At 44.5% G+C, this 18,348-nt stretch overlaps 1 protein-coding gene across 1 annotated transcript in view; it reads left to right on the top strand.

Annotated features, from left to right (window-relative positions):
• The first annotated feature begins 1,301 nt into the window (after positions 1–1,301).
• The window catches only part of cntrl (centriolin), a 23,520-nt gene continuing 6,473 nt past the window's right edge, over positions 1,302–18,348 (top strand). The window contains exons 1-27 of the mRNA XM_030791771.1: positions 1,302–1,436; positions 1,930–2,116; positions 2,218–2,411; positions 2,981–3,019; positions 3,801–3,920; positions 4,182–4,356; positions 4,616–4,725; positions 5,301–5,495; positions 7,879–8,032; positions 8,575–8,795; positions 9,331–9,507; positions 9,730–9,864; positions 10,213–10,358; positions 10,557–10,737; positions 11,219–11,377; positions 11,674–11,853; positions 11,934–12,041; positions 12,217–12,358; positions 12,683–12,825; positions 13,010–13,190; positions 13,823–14,109; positions 14,299–14,465; positions 14,725–14,890; positions 15,228–15,358; positions 16,974–17,114; positions 17,478–17,604; positions 18,176–18,340. Of these exons, the coding sequence (XP_030647631.1) occupies positions 1,317–1,436; positions 1,930–2,116; positions 2,218–2,411; positions 2,981–3,019; positions 3,801–3,920; positions 4,182–4,356; positions 4,616–4,725; positions 5,301–5,495; positions 7,879–8,032; positions 8,575–8,795; positions 9,331–9,507; positions 9,730–9,864; positions 10,213–10,358; positions 10,557–10,737; positions 11,219–11,377; positions 11,674–11,853; positions 11,934–12,041; positions 12,217–12,358; positions 12,683–12,825; positions 13,010–13,190; positions 13,823–14,109; positions 14,299–14,465; positions 14,725–14,890; positions 15,228–15,358; positions 16,974–17,114; positions 17,478–17,604; positions 18,176–18,340 (4,251 nt within the window). The 5' untranslated portion in view covers positions 1,302–1,316. The remainder of the gene's footprint in view (positions 1,437–1,929; positions 2,117–2,217; positions 2,412–2,980; positions 3,020–3,800; positions 3,921–4,181; positions 4,357–4,615; positions 4,726–5,300; positions 5,496–7,878; positions 8,033–8,574; positions 8,796–9,330; positions 9,508–9,729; positions 9,865–10,212; positions 10,359–10,556; positions 10,738–11,218; positions 11,378–11,673; positions 11,854–11,933; positions 12,042–12,216; positions 12,359–12,682; positions 12,826–13,009; positions 13,191–13,822; positions 14,110–14,298; positions 14,466–14,724; positions 14,891–15,227; positions 15,359–16,973; positions 17,115–17,477; positions 17,605–18,175; positions 18,341–18,348) is intronic.

The following is an 18,348-nucleotide window of genomic DNA, read 5'->3' as shown; positions in this document are numbered from 1 at the left end:
AGCTGCACAGTGGCGTCTTTTGTTTAACTTAGGTTAACTAGCTTAAGCAGAAATCAGCTCAGTAGTTAACTGGCTACAGATAACGTTAGCAGCCGGCAAGTTATTGTGGTCTTTGACCCCCTGTGATCATTTGACAGTATTGCTACTCATATAAACAAGCTGAAATAACAACAGGTTTCCAGATAGCTGTTCATTTAAATATTTCATCTCGGTGTATCAGGCTTCTGCAGAAGATTGCAGAGCAAATCCGCCTTAGCACTTATCACTTCTGTGCTAACTAACAAGCTAATGTACATGACTTCACGAGGATATGTTGAAGTGCGCTAGGCTGGAGGAACGTGGGGGTAGCTACTAGTCACAGAGCTCGTTGTCACTGCATTTACAGCTTTAGTATGAAACGAGGAAAACAGCCTGGGAAAAGCTCACCAAATGAGAGACCAAGGACTTCAAGTAGAGTACTGAATACCACTGCTGGCAAGCCCCTGTCTCCAGTTGGAGTTTCAGCGTCGCCACAAGTTCGTCCCGAGGAGGATGGAGCTCCACGAGACACACATAATAAAAGAGAGGGTATGGAAAAAGACGGTATAGTATTTCTGTCAGCAAAATATACACTAGTTGGATAGACGTTATTCAGAGTTCTCAATTAGATTTGAGATTAATTTCACTATAAAAATGCATTAGTCGACTTGGATCTGTAAAGTGTTTGTTTGCTTTAATTTAGATGAAGGCAGTCACCAAGGAACAAGATATATCACAGAAGATTTGATAATGAAGGTGTCTAAACAAGGTAATCTTGCCTTTGTGCTGACCCTTAATTTATCAGTGTTGAAGAACAACGACAAGAAGTTCAAGGTGAGTCTGTTCCCTTGAAATCATGAAACTTTATGCCCAACAGTCTGCATCAGCTTGCTTAAATGATGATTCTAATTAAATGTTCATGTTGTTTCTCAGTACATTGAGAATTTGGATAAGTGTGAACGCCTGCAGTTGCTTAACCTCAACCACAACTGCATTGAGAAAATTGAGAAGCTCGAGAAACTTCACAGCATACGGGAACTCCACCTTTCCGACAACAGAATCAGGTAGAAGTGTTCTTTTCGCTCCACAGCAACGAATCGGACCTGGAGGGCCCGATATGCCTGCACGCAGTCCATCCCGTTCAGTAGAATGTAAAGATCCAAGAAGAAACACTTAACCTAAAAACAGCAAATTAGAACTACAGCAGAAGCAGCATATGCAAAAAGCATCGGTTTCCATTCTCTGATGACATGACCCGCTATTTTAAACCCTGCAGGAGAATTGAGGGCCTAGAGCATATGACAAACCTGCAAATTCTAAATTTGGCCCATAACAACATTGAGCATGTACCTGCCTGGGTGGCAAAGAAGCTTCGATCGCTGCAGTCGCTGAACTTACAGCACAACAAGATTTTTTCGGTGGGTATGCATTGTCGTTTTTTTTTTCAACATCCACAGGTTTTTTTTTTTTTAAAATGTGTGAAGCAGCAGAAGCTCACATAGTTCAAAATACACACCAGAATGCAAATATGTGCACAGCATGTACAATTTTCTAACTCTGAGGGCTCAGTCTGACAAACTGTTTTGTACTGAGTACAACTCCGTACATTAAAACAGAACTGGGTTTGTTCTATTTTAAACCAGGAGTGCCAGATAGCTGCTTTTACTTATTAACTTAAGTAGTAACGTGCTTACTATAACATGCTTAAGGATTGATAACGCGCTTATTTGTGTACTACAAATTGAATAACAAGTAATTATACATGATATGAGAGAATGGGAGAATGTGGTGTTACAGTTTATGTCTGCATATGTAGTTGTGGTATAAATAAACAGTTGTTGGAGACAAAATTGTTTAATCGAGTCTTCTTTTTTGTTTGTTTCCTTTTTTAACTTCTCCTCTTCCTCACAGTTGCATGAGATTGCCAAACTGAAGCCCCTGAAAAACTTGACGGAACTGGTACTAGCTGACAACCCCGTGGCCGGTTTACCCCACTACCGCCTCTTTGTCATCTTCCATCTGAGGTCCCTGGAGATGCTGGATGGCCAACCTGTGACCGAGCTAGAGAGAGAAGAGGCTCACCAGCGCTTTCATATCGGTAAAGCGTTGTGTTTTTACCTGTTGAATTCTGTCAGCTTCGCCGATATTACAGGGCTGACTTGGCTTTTCCTCACACTGTCATCCTCTCTGTCCTCACAGAGGAGGTAGAGCGATTGGAGCAGGAGTTGGAAGCTTTTGTGGCTGAAATTGAGAAGTTGAGGATGGAGCAGACCTCCGCCCTGGAGGAGCTGGAGAGACAGCTAGCGCTCAACCGCAGCCTTGAGCTACAGAGCCAAAGGCAGCAGCAATGTCAGGACAAGTTAGAAAGAGAACTGGAAACCAAGTCTGAACTGGTATGTTCACAGTGGCATCTCGACTCTAAATGAGATAGCAGTGCATTTGTTGGGGAATAATATGGTTCATAGAATAGTCCGTAACAAAACACATTCACAGCATTTAAATAAGCAGTGATGATATTAACACATAGTATTTCCACTCTATTTTTACAAGAACCTTCACAAAGGTGTTCATATGTTCAGGCCCATTTTAACTCTTACTTTGTTGATATTACTTAAACGGAGGCGCAACTGACCTTTTCTTGACCTGCTCCATGCCTCCCTCTCTGTTATTTTATTTTTATTTTTTTTTGTCTCCCTATCCTTTTTCTTTTCTTCTCTTAAGCTAGCGTCCCAGTCTTGTCTTTCTCCTCGTTCGTCTGTTCTTTCTCCTGTTCTAAAGGTAGCGTTTAGTGTTTATCGGCGACGGCGTCGTTTGAAGAAGTGGTCGCGTCACCTCTCTGCGCGACATTTGCCGTCAGCCTAATTTTTCGAGAGCTTGTGCTGTTTCTTTCTCTCCGTTCCATACGTCTCAGATAATCTGCATGCGTGTGCTTTTTGTTTCTCTCTTCTGCTTTCACTCTCAGTCCTTATTGTATTCTCCTCTGCTGGATTCTGTCTGTCAGGTATTCACCGTTCCCAAGTTACATTTCCATAAGTAGTTGCTCGACACCTTTTTTTGTTACATGTGCATAATCTTGTGTTGTGCTTTCAGGTGCTCAGTTAGAAAGTGATGTTACTGGTACGGCATCCCCCCCATCTTCACAGATGTTGTTTGCATGTTTCCAGCATGCTTTGAGTCACGTGTTAGAAAGCCTACAGTTTTCTCCAAATGAGATTAGTGAATGAGATAAAGTTATGAATGAAAGTCAGGCCTGTTGGTGCTGTTGTTTGTTGCTATCTGATGTTGTACTATTGTGATTCAGATACCATTACTTCATTAAAAGTTGAGTGGTGTTTGCAGTGAAGTGTGTGCATGGTGTATTGCTAATAGTCACATTGCGTGTGTGCGTGCCTGTGTGTGTGCGCGCGTGTGTGTTTACATGTGTGTGTATGTGCGTGTGTGTGTGCTTGAGTGTGTTTACGTGTGTGTGTGTGTGTGTCTGTGTCTGTGTCTGTGTCTGTGTCTGTGTGTGCATGATGTGTTGCTAATGGTCACATTGCGTGTGTGTGTGCCTGTGTGTGTGTTTTTACGTGTGTGTGTATGTGCGTGTGTGTGTATGTGCGTGTGTGTGTGCTTGAGTGTGTTTGCATGTGTGTGTGTCTTTGTGTGTGTATGTCTGTGTGTGTGTGTCTGCATCTGCTTGTGTGTATGTGTGTGTGTCTGCGCGCGCGTGTGTGTGTGCGTATGTGTGTGTGCTGTGCATGCTGGACATTGCTATATGACACGTCTGATTCCTTGACCAGCTGAAGCAGAAGACGATGGAGCTGACCAGAGCCTGTCAGAAGCAGTATGAGCTGGAGCAGGAGCTGGCCTTCCATAAGATAGATGTCAAGTTTGAACCTCTCCCAAATTACCCTGATCATGTATGTGTCCCACCCATACACTTTTATTGTGTTTACTGTTTATTCATGACCCTGAAGATTATTCACAATGTAATATGTTATGTCTTTCCAGACTGCATAATGTGTAACCCTATGTTGATTTGTCTGTATTTTTTTGTTTGCCTTTGATAAGAACTCTAAATTGTATTTTGTGTAGAATGAGTGGGGTTGATTAAAGTCAATATGGAACATCACTGTTCTTATAAAGCTATCCGTGTGCCCCATCTCTCTGTTGAGGGCCAGGACATGGACGTGGATGCGTCTCCCGGAGAGAGCCCTTACATAGGAAAAGCTCGTCACAAAAGGAACACAACTGGACCAGAGAGCTCAGAGACCAGAGACAGGTGTCAGACCTCGGCAGAGTTCACAGAAACCGACAGCCCAGGAGGTGATGTGTCCAGACATGCCCAGGCCAAAGGTAACTTAAGGTCAGGGACTGTTGGGGATCTCAGATTCACTGTAGACTGATGCAGTGTCACAACTGTTGGTTATCATAACGAACGAATGAGGTGTATTAACGTCCTCTTTGATTCTTTTTTTTTTATTCTCTAAGCAATGCCTGATGACTGTGATGTCTGTAATGAGATGTTTACAACACTGACACTGTAGACTCTTGGCTCTTCCTAAGCTTTTCGGCTCTCTCTGTGGATCTGATAGCTTGTCGTTATTTTCCGTAGCTGAGGAGCATCTGCAGCGCTTGCACAGAGAGATTGAAAAGGCAGAGAATCAGATTCTCAGAGTCAGCGAGGAGCTTGGACACCTGGAGGAGGCCGTGGCCCAGAGACGGGTGAGAAAACCACTCCACTTGAACTTCCCGCCCGGGCTGCTTCAGTGACCGTGTGAATAAGACTGAGTAAATCCCCCTTGAACGGGTCTGATGAAGCCTTATGAACAGCTTAAAAACGACACGGATCATTTTTAGTTTACCTACAACATATGTGGTGTGCGGTGTGATCAGGGTATAGTGCGGAAGAGGATTGTTTTGAGAAACAGAACGAACGTTTTGCCTGTGATTTTTAAATAACGTGTTATACCAGCGTCCTTTTGGGGTTAAACTCAGTTAAAGCCTTCTTGTGGCCCTGACAGATATCTGAAAAAAAATCTTTGAACTTCCTGAAAGTACTAATGCTGGTAGACTTGTTATTGTATATATTATATATATCATATATATATGTATATATATATATATATATGTGTGTGTGTGTGTGTGTGTGTGTGTGTGTATGTATATGTATATATGTATGTATATATATTATATATATATTATATGGATAGATAGAGATATATTTCCCTTCTGAATGCCCGGCACTCCAGAGCATTATGTGATCTTCCTGCTGAAATGTCTGTCTTTGTTGGGTGCAGATCTCAGAGGCGGAGAAGGAACATCTCCGACAGCAGCTCCACCGGAAGATCCAGCACTTGACGGAGCTGAGGAGAGAGACAGAGGAGGTGGAGAGGCAGCTGGACCAACAGGGGGAGCTCATGAGTCAGACTCAACAGGAGATAGAAAAGCTCCAGAGCCTGCTCAACACCCTGGACCCCAGTGACCCGAGACACGTCAGTGACAAGACCTTTCTGCCCAATTTAGTCATGCCCAGAATGGGCATTGTGGTGTTCAGTTGTCCACTGTTTTTTTGTTTTTTTTTTTCTGACCCCCAAACATTAGACTGTTTCATTGTTTTTATGAAGTGTGTGTGTGTGTGTGTGTGTGTGTGTGTGGTCGGGGGGGGGGGGGGGGGGGGGGGGGTTAGCAGGTGCTTAGGGTGGAGGCTGAGAAACCAAAGAGTTGCAGGTCTGATCTCAGGATATGATGTCTCACTGCTGCTTCGTATAGAAATATAAGATGCGTTGACTGTGGGGCATCCATTATTATCACGTAGATGAGGCTGTTTTGTTATCAGCTGTATGGATATGTGTGTGTTGGGTGTGGAGAAGGTAAAGAAGTTAACCTCTGACCACACTGACATGGGATTGTTCTTTCTGCCTTTTTTTTTTTTTACACCAGATTATGTTTCAACTGGTTTGCGAATGGTTATGAATGGTTATGTGTATTTCATTACTTTGGCTTTGTTTTCAAGCATATGTCCATACTTTGAGCAAGAGTTTCTCAAGATACTAGAATATAATTTTCTGACTTACTTAAATATATTTCTTATAAAAACATCAGCTACATATAAAATATTACCTGTCATCACTTAACATTCTGAGACAAAACCAAATCCATATTTTAGTTCGTCTAAATTAACGTAAAAGTTTGAAAGTAATTTTGATCATAGGAAACGATTATGCTGGTAAAAGAAGAGGTTGCCATAGCGCTTATCATGCAACAAAGCTGACTCTTGCGCTCAATGCCACAAATAACCTTCCCCTTGAGGAGTGTGTCGTTTGTGGCTGGGAGTGTCTTTTGAAACCACATCACAAGCAACAAGCACATACAAAACAAGCTCCTGTGCCTTTAAGAAGCGCAGCCGTCTCTCCCTGGGGAATCTCTCTGGTGGTGGGCGGGACTTGAAAAGTTGCCTCACTCTGCTGTGGATGACAGCGTTGCTTGAGCTGCAGCTTGTGTTCTCATTGGTGGAGAGGAGTTTTTCCTGTGTAGATTCAAAGAGAGGGAGAGGAGCTAGAGAGAAAAGAGGGGGGAGAGTGAGTGCAACAGGGTGTGTGGGGGGGTGAGAATGGAGACCAGGGGGGGATAAAATTGTGCCGTAGTTCCACCCTGCTGGAGGGTTTTGAAGCTGGGAGATTTTAAAGACAGACAGAGAGACTCTGAAAGAGCCAGTAAGAAAATGTTAGCTCCTCAAACAAAGGCACACCACAGACTCTCCTGGGGGGAGTAACAGTGAACAACAGGATTTACAATGATGCTAAGCAAAGGACTGCTAAAGTCGCTGCTGTAAGTACCACCCTGTGGACCAGCGAGGGGTCCATGTTTGTCCTCCCTCAAACTTTTCTCTGGATTTTCAACTGCTCCTGTTGATGTTACTAATTTTTTTTTTTTATGTTCGCTGATTTACAGTTGGCATTAGTGTTGCAGTACTGTACCATGATGTCATCAGAATATGGAAAACAGATGAAGTAGTTTTGTGATAAGAGATATTGCCTATTTTTATGATGCTGTTGGCTGATTTCAGCAGTCCATTTCCAACAGGAAATGATGGGGGGAAATGCACAGATTCGAGATTAGTTTCTGTTTGTTCCTTTTTCTCAAAAGCACAGTCGTCCACTTGCCCGTAGTTTGAGCGGCTTTATGATCCGTGTTTTAAGAAATAAAACCATGCCAGGGTTATGACAACGTGTGATTTGAAAATAAAAAAAATGAAACAAGCAGAATGGGAGACTCCTGTGGACTTCCATAAAACAGATGAAGAACAGACTGACAGAGACTGTTTGTGCTCTCTGAGTGTGACACAGTGATCTGTGCATGGGGAAGTTCGTGTGGGAGGGGGGATGGTGAAAGTTCAGAAAAAAACAGGGCTGTCAGCACTGAGACGTTTGGTGGTTTTAACGTTTGAGCGACTCCCAGTTCACATATGAAAGACAGAACGTAGCTCAGAAATGGAGAATCATTGTTCAATTCAGAGTATGTTATGGCCCTCAAATATAACAATGCATAATTAGATAATAGTTAATAGTTAAACATGTGAATGAAATAAATATTTTGCATTTTTATCTAACGTAAATAAGGTTTTAGAGCTGTGTTGTTGTGTAATTTGTGTTCTGAGATCATTTTATTAGTCTGCGTGAGGTAAAAAAATAGTAAAAGGGAAAGTAGAAGTTTGACTCGGAAGAATTGTCCGTTCGGATATTTAAGTGCTTTCATTGGGCATATATGTAAGGATATAAGTAAGGATTTTGGGAAAAGAGGATTAGTAGCTTTATATGAATATATATCCTGTTCTGACAGTTGATGGTAAAGTCCCGCCTCCTTGTCATCCAATAGACTCACGTGAAGGCTCAGCTGTCCAGTAAGAGCCAGCTGCTGGACATGATGAGCAGGAAGCACCGCGAACTGGAGAGTCGCCTGGACGACATGCTGACCCGAATCGCTAAGGAAACAGAGGAGATCAAAGATCTGGAGCAACAGCTAACGGAAGGTGACGGGCCAGAAGTGGCAGCATGGAATGGCTGATTTTCAGCCAAGTCTGACCTAGCTTCTCTAAGACACTGTAGTATAAGGGGTGTGTTTGTTTTTAGAGCCACAAGAACCTACAGCACTGCCTCCAGGCAGAGTGCACCGAACCAGAGAATCCAAATGTCCGTAAACAGCCCTCTTAAGCAGAATTGCGCCTAGTTGCGCTACAGTCCAAAATAGCTTGCTAAACAACCACTGTCAAATTCTTGTCGCGTGGAATTTTCCAGAAAGAGATCACACTTTGCTGACGTTCCACATTTATCACTCTTCAGTGTAGCCTAGGTAAACTCAGAGCTGTTCACACAATTGCTCCAACAGCAACCAAAGACAGCAAACAAGAGGGATATTCTTTCATTTTCCCTTTGAACTTAACAGGGCGTTGTTTGCTATAGTTTGCTGTAGAATCACAGCAACACCACAGCAGGGTTTCTCCACGCTCAGTGCTAACAACAGCTAATGCTAGTGAGTAAGTCCCATTGACTGGACATTGGTCTCTCTCTTTAGGTCAGATAGCCGCTAACAAGGCTCTAAAGCGGGACCTGGAAGGCATCATCGCTGGGCTGCAGGAATACCTCCACGCGGTGAAGGACCAGGCACGCCGCGCCCAGTCCGACTGCCATCACCTGCAGGGGGAGAACGAGTCTCTTCAGTGCCTCTTACAGGAGAGAGAGGAACAGCTCAACCAGCTGGAATCTGTGGCTCGGAGTGCCAAAAACAGCCAGGAGGTGAGACAGGGGCTCCTGGCACGGAATGTGTTCTCTGTCAGTAATCATTCCCAGGGACGACTGTCGGTGCCGTGGTGGGAGATTTCTTATGGGCTGGAATAAACACACACAAGTAAAAGGATTCTGACGATTCAGCCACACTGCGGAAAACCAGTAGTGGGGGGGGGGGGGGTGAACGTACACTACATTTAGGGTGGAACAGACCTAAGGGTCTGTTGTTATTGTAAATTAAATATAGATATTCAGTAAAAAATATATTTCATGCATACATATACCAATAGATAGATTGATACAATTTGTATATTTTAGGTAAAGAACTATGATCTCGTGTATTAATTATTTTATAGAACATCTGTGTGAAGTAACCGTGTCTATACATAGTTGTATTTGTACTCTTGTAATTGTATCCATGTAGCTAAATAACTGTGTGATGTGGTGTGTAATCTCTGTAGAGTAATATTGATTAGATTAGGTTTATTATACAGTTTGCGGATACAGAGCTGGGTACTGAGGGGGCGGGGTCTCTGTCGTGTAGGCGCTGCGGAAACAGGAGCAGGAGCTGGCTGACCTGAGGAAGGAGAACGCGGAGCTGCTTCGGGTTCAGGGGCAGGTCAGCGCTTACGAGGCCGAGTTAGAGACCCAGCTGCAGAGGAGCAACAGCGAGGCCAACCAGCTAAAGGAGGAGCTAGGCCGACTGCACAGGCTCAGCCAGGTACTCAACGCCAAGCTTCTCACACGACAGAGCAGGAGCAGAAATCATTTGGACCACTCATCGTTGTCCTATGTGGAGCAGACAGGTGTCCCCCCCCCACCCCGAACAAATTTCCTGTCCTGGTAGAAAATGAAAGCCAAGAACACCCAAAAGAAGCGTATTACGTTGTATGAATGACGGAGCGACATGCCTTTCCAATCCTGAATGTTTGTGGTGTTGCAGATGGAGCACTCGGCCCTGCAGGCGGAGCTGGAGAACGAACGACAGGCGAAGGAGAACGCTTTGGCCCAGCTGCGGCTTTCCGCGGAGAGAGAACTGGAGAACGCCAGGCTGCTGGAACAGCTCAACGTTCTACAGGTCTGTTGTTTAGTGTTTACCGGTAACCCCGTTATGTAAACAAGCACCCTTAACACTCCCCATAAACCCCCGTTAAATAGAAATAATCATGCATTTCACTAAAAAGCCAGATACAGCTTTATGTGAAACTCATTAAGTAACCACAGAACAGTGTGTTCAGACATATCCGAGAAAAACTGAGGGGGTTTGCGTCAGTTTCTTAATTCTGTATGAAACATTGAGGTTATTAATGCATTTCGGGCATATAAAAACTGTGGGCCTCCAATAGTACAGTAGTATGATGTTTGATTTGATTGTGAGATGGTACTGTGACCACTTGTAATTAGTCCTGTGTCTGTGGCTCCACAGGAGGAGAGGAGTTCTCTGAGGGAGAGGGCTGATGGTCTTCAAGCTGAACTGGAGCAGACCAGAGAGGAGCTTCTGTGTCCCAAACAGGTGGCCGAGCGTGTAGAGGAGCTGACAAACTGGATCGCCTCGAGCCAAGAAGATATACGGTATAGCATTTTGACCCCAAAAAATAATAATTTAGTTCAGTTTAGGTTCAAAAGAGAACTCATCAGTATGATGACTATCATCAGTATCATCAGTATTTTTTTCCCCCCCACAAACGGTATACATTTTAATAACATTAACCAGCACGGTTTGGTTGAGTTGAATGGAACTGAACTGAATGGAACTGAATGAATTTCCAGGCTGGAAGATGGAGCAGACCCCGTGGATGTTAGCCTGTCCCGGCTGCAGCAGGAGCTGAGGCGCGTGGTCTCCGCGGCGCAGGCCGACAGAGAGGAAGCCCGGCGAGCTCAGGACAGACTCGTTTGTGAGACGGCCTCTCTCCGAGAGAGACTGCGCAGCTATCAGGACAAGTACAGAGCAGCACGTGAGCAGATGGGCCAAGCCAGGGTGAGTCAGACCTGTAGGACCGGCCAAACACATGTATGTAAGACATAAGCTTCAACATGTCACGCAGTTTTTTGTTTCCTTATTTAGATTAGTCATAAATAAAATAGACAAGACAGCATAAACTTGTCATCAAAGGAATCATAATCATAAGGAGTGTCTTTTAGGATCAGCAAAACTTGAGTTGTCCAATAAATTGGAACTATGCTGCAGAGGATAAAGGTTTAGAGGATAAAAAAAAAAAAAGCCAAGTAAAGGGTAGTATCACCAATGAAAGATGTTATAAACGTATTCCAGCTTCTTAGTGACACCTGTTATGTCAACTTTATTAGCTATACTAGCCTTACAATGAGCATTGTGAGGTGAGTTTGGAGTGTTATTATAGCAACACATGTTTGATTTGATTACACTCTTTGATTTCTGTGTTGTGTCCTGGGTGAATTTGTCATTCTTTAAGCAGGCTGCAGAGCTGCACAGTGAGGAGGCGGAGCTTCACAAGCTGAGGGAGGAGCTACAGGAGGCCCAGCAGCAGCAGTACTTGATGGTTCAGCGTTTAGAGGAGGCGGAGAGTGAGAGAGATCGACTCCTCGCTGAGCTGGAGGACCAAGACAAACAGGTCAGCACCTGCACTGTATTAGAGGGAACCACATACAGTCAGTGAGGCGTTGTAGTTTTCTCCCATCTTAGTTCCACGTGGTTGGTCAATGCCAGCAAACACGGGTTAAGTACTAAATGAATGTAGCAGCCATAATGATTAGCTGAGATTAAAAAAATCTGTGTCTTTTTGTCCTTAAGGGTCCAGGAGCTGGTAACCTCTCTCTTAGATGATTTGGATGGTTAGTCCTGTGAATCTAGTTTTATCTGAATGGTTTATGCACGGTGTGGGTTTTTGTTGTGGGGTTTTTTTTGTAGATGAAAGAAGGTGAGTTTCATACTCAGGAGCAGCTGCAGTCACTAAACCTGGAGCTTCAGGACCTCAGAAGATCTTTCACCAACGCAGACAAAACAGTCGCCCAGCAATTAAACGCGGCGAAGGAGCAGCTCCGCTCTCTTCACAAGACTGTCGAGAAAATCAGACAGGAGAGAGCAGAGGTATAGCTCACTCCAAACCGAACATCACACAAATGTTTTCCTTTTTCTCGCTCATTAAAACTATCACGCTGTTCATGCAGGATGCCGAGGAGCTGGAAGACTCCAGAGTAGAGACCACTCAGGCCGTCCAGGACCTCACGAGGGCAGAGGAGGAGATCCAGTTCCTACAGAAGCTTCTGAAAGACAGGGTAACAAATCTCTCAAAGATGTTCGCGCCGAATAGAACTGTGAAGACCATCCTCAAGAAATGCCAGAGTTTTATCAATATCTTGTCAGACATCTTTTTAAAGAGCTTATGTATAAGACTTATGTATTTTGTCTGGTTCCTCTGTAGGTATAAGCGTTTAGTTTGTTTTCCTGCAGGCACACGTAATGGACAAGAAAGTCCACAGTGCTTCAGACCCCACCATCCAACATCAGGAACTGGATAGATTACATCAGGCTCTGAAACGCCAGCGGGCTCAGACCAAACGACTGAGAGATCAGCTGGCCAAAGCTAAAGAAGGTTAGCTGATCCGCATTTCACTGACAGGATTAGAATAATGAGGCGGAGATTGAAACAATCAGTCTTGTCGTAGTGCTCGGCTGGATTGGTCATGTATGTGTCAGTTTTGTTTGAGTGTAGATTTGAAGAGTGTTCGGCAAAAAAAATCTGAATCTATGTTGGTGTTACAATCAAAAAAAGAGAGAAAACCTTTAACCTTTAGATGAATTGGGTGAGATATGAAAGAGTTAGGAATAAAAATTAAGATAATGTTGTGAAATTCAGCCCACTGAGAAAGTGTGTGTGTGTGTGTGTGTGTGTGTGTGTGTGTGTGTGTGTGTGTAGCTAATAATGGGAACCTGGAGGAGCTTCTAAGTGAGATAGAAGCTCTTAGAGACACCCTGCTTCAACAGAACAGCTTCCTGACCAGCTTCGGAGACTCCCAGAGGAGCCGAGGTTACTGGTGCTTTGTACCACCTGCGCAAAACGTAAGATCTCATCTCCTGATTCACTCATCAGAAAGTAATAGAGCCATACAGAAATTAATTTAGAACCTCATTCGAATCGCTTTCAAGGTCTGTGCCAAATATGGACTTTTTGTGTTATATTACAAGTCTTTTATGGTTTGTGCATCCATGAATGTTTGTTTATCTGTCTGTCCTTTCTCATAAGCCCCCTAGTTTAGGGTCCCAGGGTACACAGGATTCAGGGTTAGGGTCCCAGTACCCCTTCTCTCCAGAAAGGGGTCGACGTTCTGGCCGCAGAAGCCGAAGGGAGAGGGAACACCCTCCGAAAACAGGCTACTGGATCAATTCTCCTCATCGACACAGCTCACACAGTCAGAGAGAAAGAGGTAATGCGACAGGACAGACTTTACATCAGGGAGACTCAGTTTATAGTCCTGAGGGGCTGGGTCGTGCAGAAATAAACTCTAAAGACCACCCTCCCTTTACATAGCAGTCAGATCTGATAAATGCATGCCCAGTGGTTTGCACTAACGGTACAAGAAGTCTCTAGAGAGAAAGGACTGAATTTGGATTGAGTTGACTTGAGATGGGATTGGGTTCCTGTGCTACATACTGAGCTGTATGCATTTAACATGTAAATGTTTTTAGCTTAATCTGAAGCTGAATCTTTGCTCTCAACCAGCCACAGATCATGGTACATTGTTAGAATTTTTAAGCTTTCTTAATGCTTTAGAAGAGCTCTCCCTATCACAGGGGTGGGCAAATCCGGTCCTGGGAGCCAATATCCTGTCAGTTTTTGTTTTCACCTCATAGTTGCCTGTTGATTGTCACTTTGCAAACAGGTGTGCACGCTCATCAGCCAATCACAGATTGTATTTAGTTAGTTGACAAGAAAAACAGCAGGACCATGACCCTCCCGGACCTGATTTGCCCACCCCTGCTCTATCAGAATTGTTAATTGTTCAGTAAATGTTGTTAAACACTGCGGTTTTGTAACTTGTCTCTTGCATATCGACAGGGAGGGACAGCGGTGGAGAGAGCGACGACAGTATCTCCGCCTCCCGCTTCACTCCGCCCCCTGGGTGCGTCATATACACAAGTCCGCCTCCCGGCTCCACCCTCCCACCCGGCACGGTTATCTATGCCCCGCCTGTGGCTGGGTTGTCCGTCAGCCCTGGGACAGTCATATATGGACCACCACCACAGGGTGCTAGACTAGTTTATGGACCTCCACCAACCGGACTTTCGTTCCCTCTGGTGCCCACAGGAGTTCTTCACTGTAACATGCCTGGACATCAAGACATGGTGAGGACGGGGGGGGGGGGCAAAATTTCAAACTTTGGTGATGTAGTCACAATTAAAACAAGATTATGAAAACTAATACGGTAGTCGCATGTGTCTGGTGTAGTCGGACCGATGTCTTTTGGTCCTTAAGGGAGTGTGTATGTGCGGTTTTGTACAGCTCCTGACTATGGGCTATATTTTGACGTGCAGGAGGCTGAGCTGAGGGGAGCACAGCGTTTGCTCAGGGAGCAGGAGCAGCGGGAGTGTGGCAGAGTTCTCAGTGAGGACGAGGTTCACTCCCTGCAGGAGCAGAGAGCTGAGCTCCAACAGGAGCTAAAGGAGCTACGCAGAAACATCGGCCGATTGCAGCGTCGCAGGTAACGACGCATGCGTGTCAGAGCGTCTGCGCTTCACTTACATACCAACATAATTATTTGTGTGAACTCATAGCGTTTGATATGATAAATGATGAGAAAGTTTAATTTAACACCATTAATTAGCATGCATCTGCTTCATATCCACATCTTAATTTAGTCTTTTTTGTTGCATAAATATCAGAACATGTCCCTGGAATTTCTTCAGACGAGTTGTAATGTGTCTCACAGTGAGCATGTTTGTACAACTGTGTGTCCTCAGGAGGGCGCTGGAGAGCACAGGCAGCGGTGTGGAAGCTGAAAGGTCAGAGCTGGAGGATGAGGTGGAGTGTGTAGAACAAACTCTGCTTAAGCGCAGAGCTGAGCTCAGGGAGGCAGACAGACTCCTGCTGGAGGCCCAAACTGACCTGAAGGATACGAGAGCTAAGGTCAGTCTCCATCTCTCTGAAAAGGAATCAGTGACAATGAACGGAAGCCCCTTCCCAAGAATAAGCATTAGTCATGCGTTAGAAGGTAGAAATCTTTCTTGCTGACTTATCTTAAAGTCAAGTCAGATGTTTTTCGCCTGAATATGGAATGTCGAGATAACATGAAGTGTCCTCCTGTTGGCAGTCGCCTCATGACCGAGGCTAGCAAATGTTTACTCTGATATGTGTGAAGCCGCAATCTTAGAAGTGACACTGGTTTTGGGTATTAATGAGTATTATGTATTGTTCCTTTTAATAGAACATCCTCTCAGTTGTGTACATATGTGTATTTGCGCAGGCCAAAGATGTGTTACAGCGCTACAGCGAGGCTCAGAGGCGTGTTGAGGAGACTGAACATGAGCTGGAGGAGATAGAACAGCGTGCTCAGGATAACGCCACCCAGCTTGTGCACAGCAAACAGCAGCTCCGGTACTACAGCCTTTCTGTCGCCACCCTACACACACGCACACACACGCACACACACGCACACACACACACACACACACACACACACACACACAGCACAGATGCTGTGTATCAGACAACACCCAGCAGGCCCACTGACAGCACCTTATTGTTCTCGCCAAGCCTGTTTAAACAGACGGTTTTCACAGGTTCTCACATGAACTATTTCTCAAACACTTTGATTATAATGTATTATAATAATCAGGGCTTAATTTGGGGGCGGCATGGTGGTGCAGTGGGTGGTGCTGTTGCCTCACAGCAAGAAGGTCTCGGGTTTGGTTTCCGGCCGGGCGGCCGGGGTCCTTTCTGTGTGCATGTTTGCATGTTCTCCCCGTGTCTGCGTGGGTTTCCTCCCACAGTCTAAAGACATGCAGGTTAGGTGAATTGGAGACTTGCCCCTAGGTATGATTGTGTGTTTGTCTGTGTGTCTGCCCTGCGATGGACTGGCGACCTGCCTTTCGCTCTGTGAGCACTGGGATAGGCTCCAGCACCCCCCGCAACCCTAATCAGGATAAGCGGCTTAGATAGCGAGTGAGTGAGAGAGGGCTTCATTTGTGCCAGATCCTGCCGGACCAGGATCCGGGGCATCCCAGATTGGGACCTCCTTTGTCACTATCAAATTCCTTTGTCACTATCAAAATCTGTAAATAAATTATGTTGATATGTAAGGGGTACAGTGATCCGGTCATTACTGCGACAGGCTGATGCCGTTGTGAAGCTGAGGGGTTTATTTCACAATCATGAGCAGTTCGCTGTACACTATCACGCTTATTACATGGCTGCTTACCAATCAGTAATCAGTAATTTGACACAAAATATTGATTTATAAGTGATTTTATTGATTTAAAAATGATTTTATTGCTTATGCTAAAAAACTTGTCATTCATGAATAGCAGCGGCCTGCTATTCATGAATAACAAACCGTAGAATGCCGTAATTGACCAATCAGAATCAAGCGTTCAACAAAGCCATGTAATAAGTAATGTTGTCTGTTCTGTCATTCTTTTATTTCCCATTGAAGTTACTCATAAATTGCTTGTTTGCTTATTTTGTATTAAAAAGAGAGAGAGAGAGATGTCAATCACTCAGGTCACATAGTGACACCTGAAGTTTGTGGAGTTCTGTGCATGTCACATGACTTTTTCTCTCCCCTGACCTGCCAGAACAGCACCCTCTCTGTGTTCCGGAACATTCTGATTTACACATTAAGCACTAATAATAATAATGTAATTGCTCTGCTGTTTTTTCAGAGCTGTTCAGTTTTGTTGAAGATGTGCTCCTTCATTGTCTGTTGTGTTGCTTAATATTAACCTCAGCTAATATTTCATGATACAGTAAAAAAGAATCAATGAACTATTTTAAATTTACAAGAATATTTAGTAACAAATTAGCTAAATTAATCAGCGAAGCTACAATATTTTTAACCTAGGTTGATCTGTAGTGACGAATTGTTAGTTTAGCTCTTGATGTTTAAACACTCCGGTGTGAAGTTCTTTGTGTGGCATAGAAGCAGGCTGGTTTAAGTTAAGGATCAAAATTTATCCTCACTGTCTCAGTTCTGTTATGTCGTCTCTCTCAGAGATCTTCAGGACAAGGTTCAGGAGCTGCAGAAGTGTAAGCTGGACCAGGAGCACACCCTACACGACGTCGAGGACGTGCTAGCAGCTCGTGACGCGGAGTTCCAGGAGATCACCCGAAAACTGGAGAAGGCCACTGACCGGTGAGGAAAATCAAACATATTCTTCTCACCAAACAGTTCACGTTAAATCCGAAAAAAACACGACCACTCTAACCTAACGAGTTTAAAAGACGCAGCATAGCCACAGCGTATATTATCTCCTCAATGCTTTATCCTAGCATTAGCTACATCATAGCCTTTACATACACTTTCAGCATATCACTAGCTTTACAGCTATGACTGTATGCACTAGCATAATAAGAGAGGTATTTACTCTGCCACAGTCTCAGCGGTAGAGATATATAGATATATAGCTCTATATGCCTCTTCAGTTTAGCATAACATCACCAGTATACCTTATTGCTACTTGTGCTGTTCTGAAAATGAATATGGCTTTGTGTTCAGGTGGGAAGCTTCGCAGAAGGAGCTGAGAGAGAGTCAGGCGTTGGAGATGAAGCTATTGGAGCGCTGTAGAGAGACTGAACACACCTTTAACCTACGGCAGAAAGAACTGGAGCGAGTCAGCGCTCAGGTACTGCTACTACACTAACACAGTCTGTGCAGTGAAACAGCACTGACACGTCGGAGAGGTCATGACCTGCCAAACTGAACAGAACATTACTGCTGACCAAAAAAGACTTGTTTCTGTACATAGACTCCAATTGCAAAATCACCATAGTGAAAATGTAAATACTGAGAGTAGCATCATGATTTTGCCACACGGACATCTCACTGGTTATATAACTGGACACTCAAAGAGTTATTTTATGACCAGTTAGCTTCGCTTATTTACCAGTATTCCCCATCACCAAGCAATGCAACTTTTGCACTATTTTAGGCTGTCAGACAAGTTGTCCCCTTAGTAACCAATAACTTCAGGCTCACGGACAATCCCGCCCATTAGGACTGTAATGTGAAAGGTCTATTTTTTATACAGCATTTAGGAGTTTTGCAGACCTCTGTGTTTAAGAGTTTTGCAGACCTCTGTGTTTAAGCGTTTTGCAGACCTCTGTGTTTAAGCGTTTTGCAGACCTCTGTGTTTAGGCGTTTCGCAGACCTCTGTGTTTGAGCGTTTCGCAGACCTCTCTGATTTCCGGGTGTAGGTGGCACTGCGGCAGGAGGAGCTGACACTGCTGGACAAAAAGCTCGGTCAGTGGCGTGAGGAGGAGTCTGTGTTGCGTGGGAGTTTAGAGCAGCACAGACAGAGCCTGGTGGAGGTGCTTCGACAAGGAGAGGAGGACGCCTGCGACCTTCGCCAGCGCATCAAGGTCAGCAC

This window comes from Chanos chanos, chromosome 14 (assembly GCF_902362185.1).
Source record: "Chanos chanos chromosome 14, fChaCha1.1, whole genome shotgun sequence".
NCBI classification, from domain to species: domain Eukaryota; kingdom Metazoa; phylum Chordata; class Actinopteri; order Gonorynchiformes; family Chanidae; genus Chanos; species Chanos chanos.
Note: the sequence above shows the minus strand (reverse complement) of the source record. Positions and strands in the feature narration are given on the sequence as shown.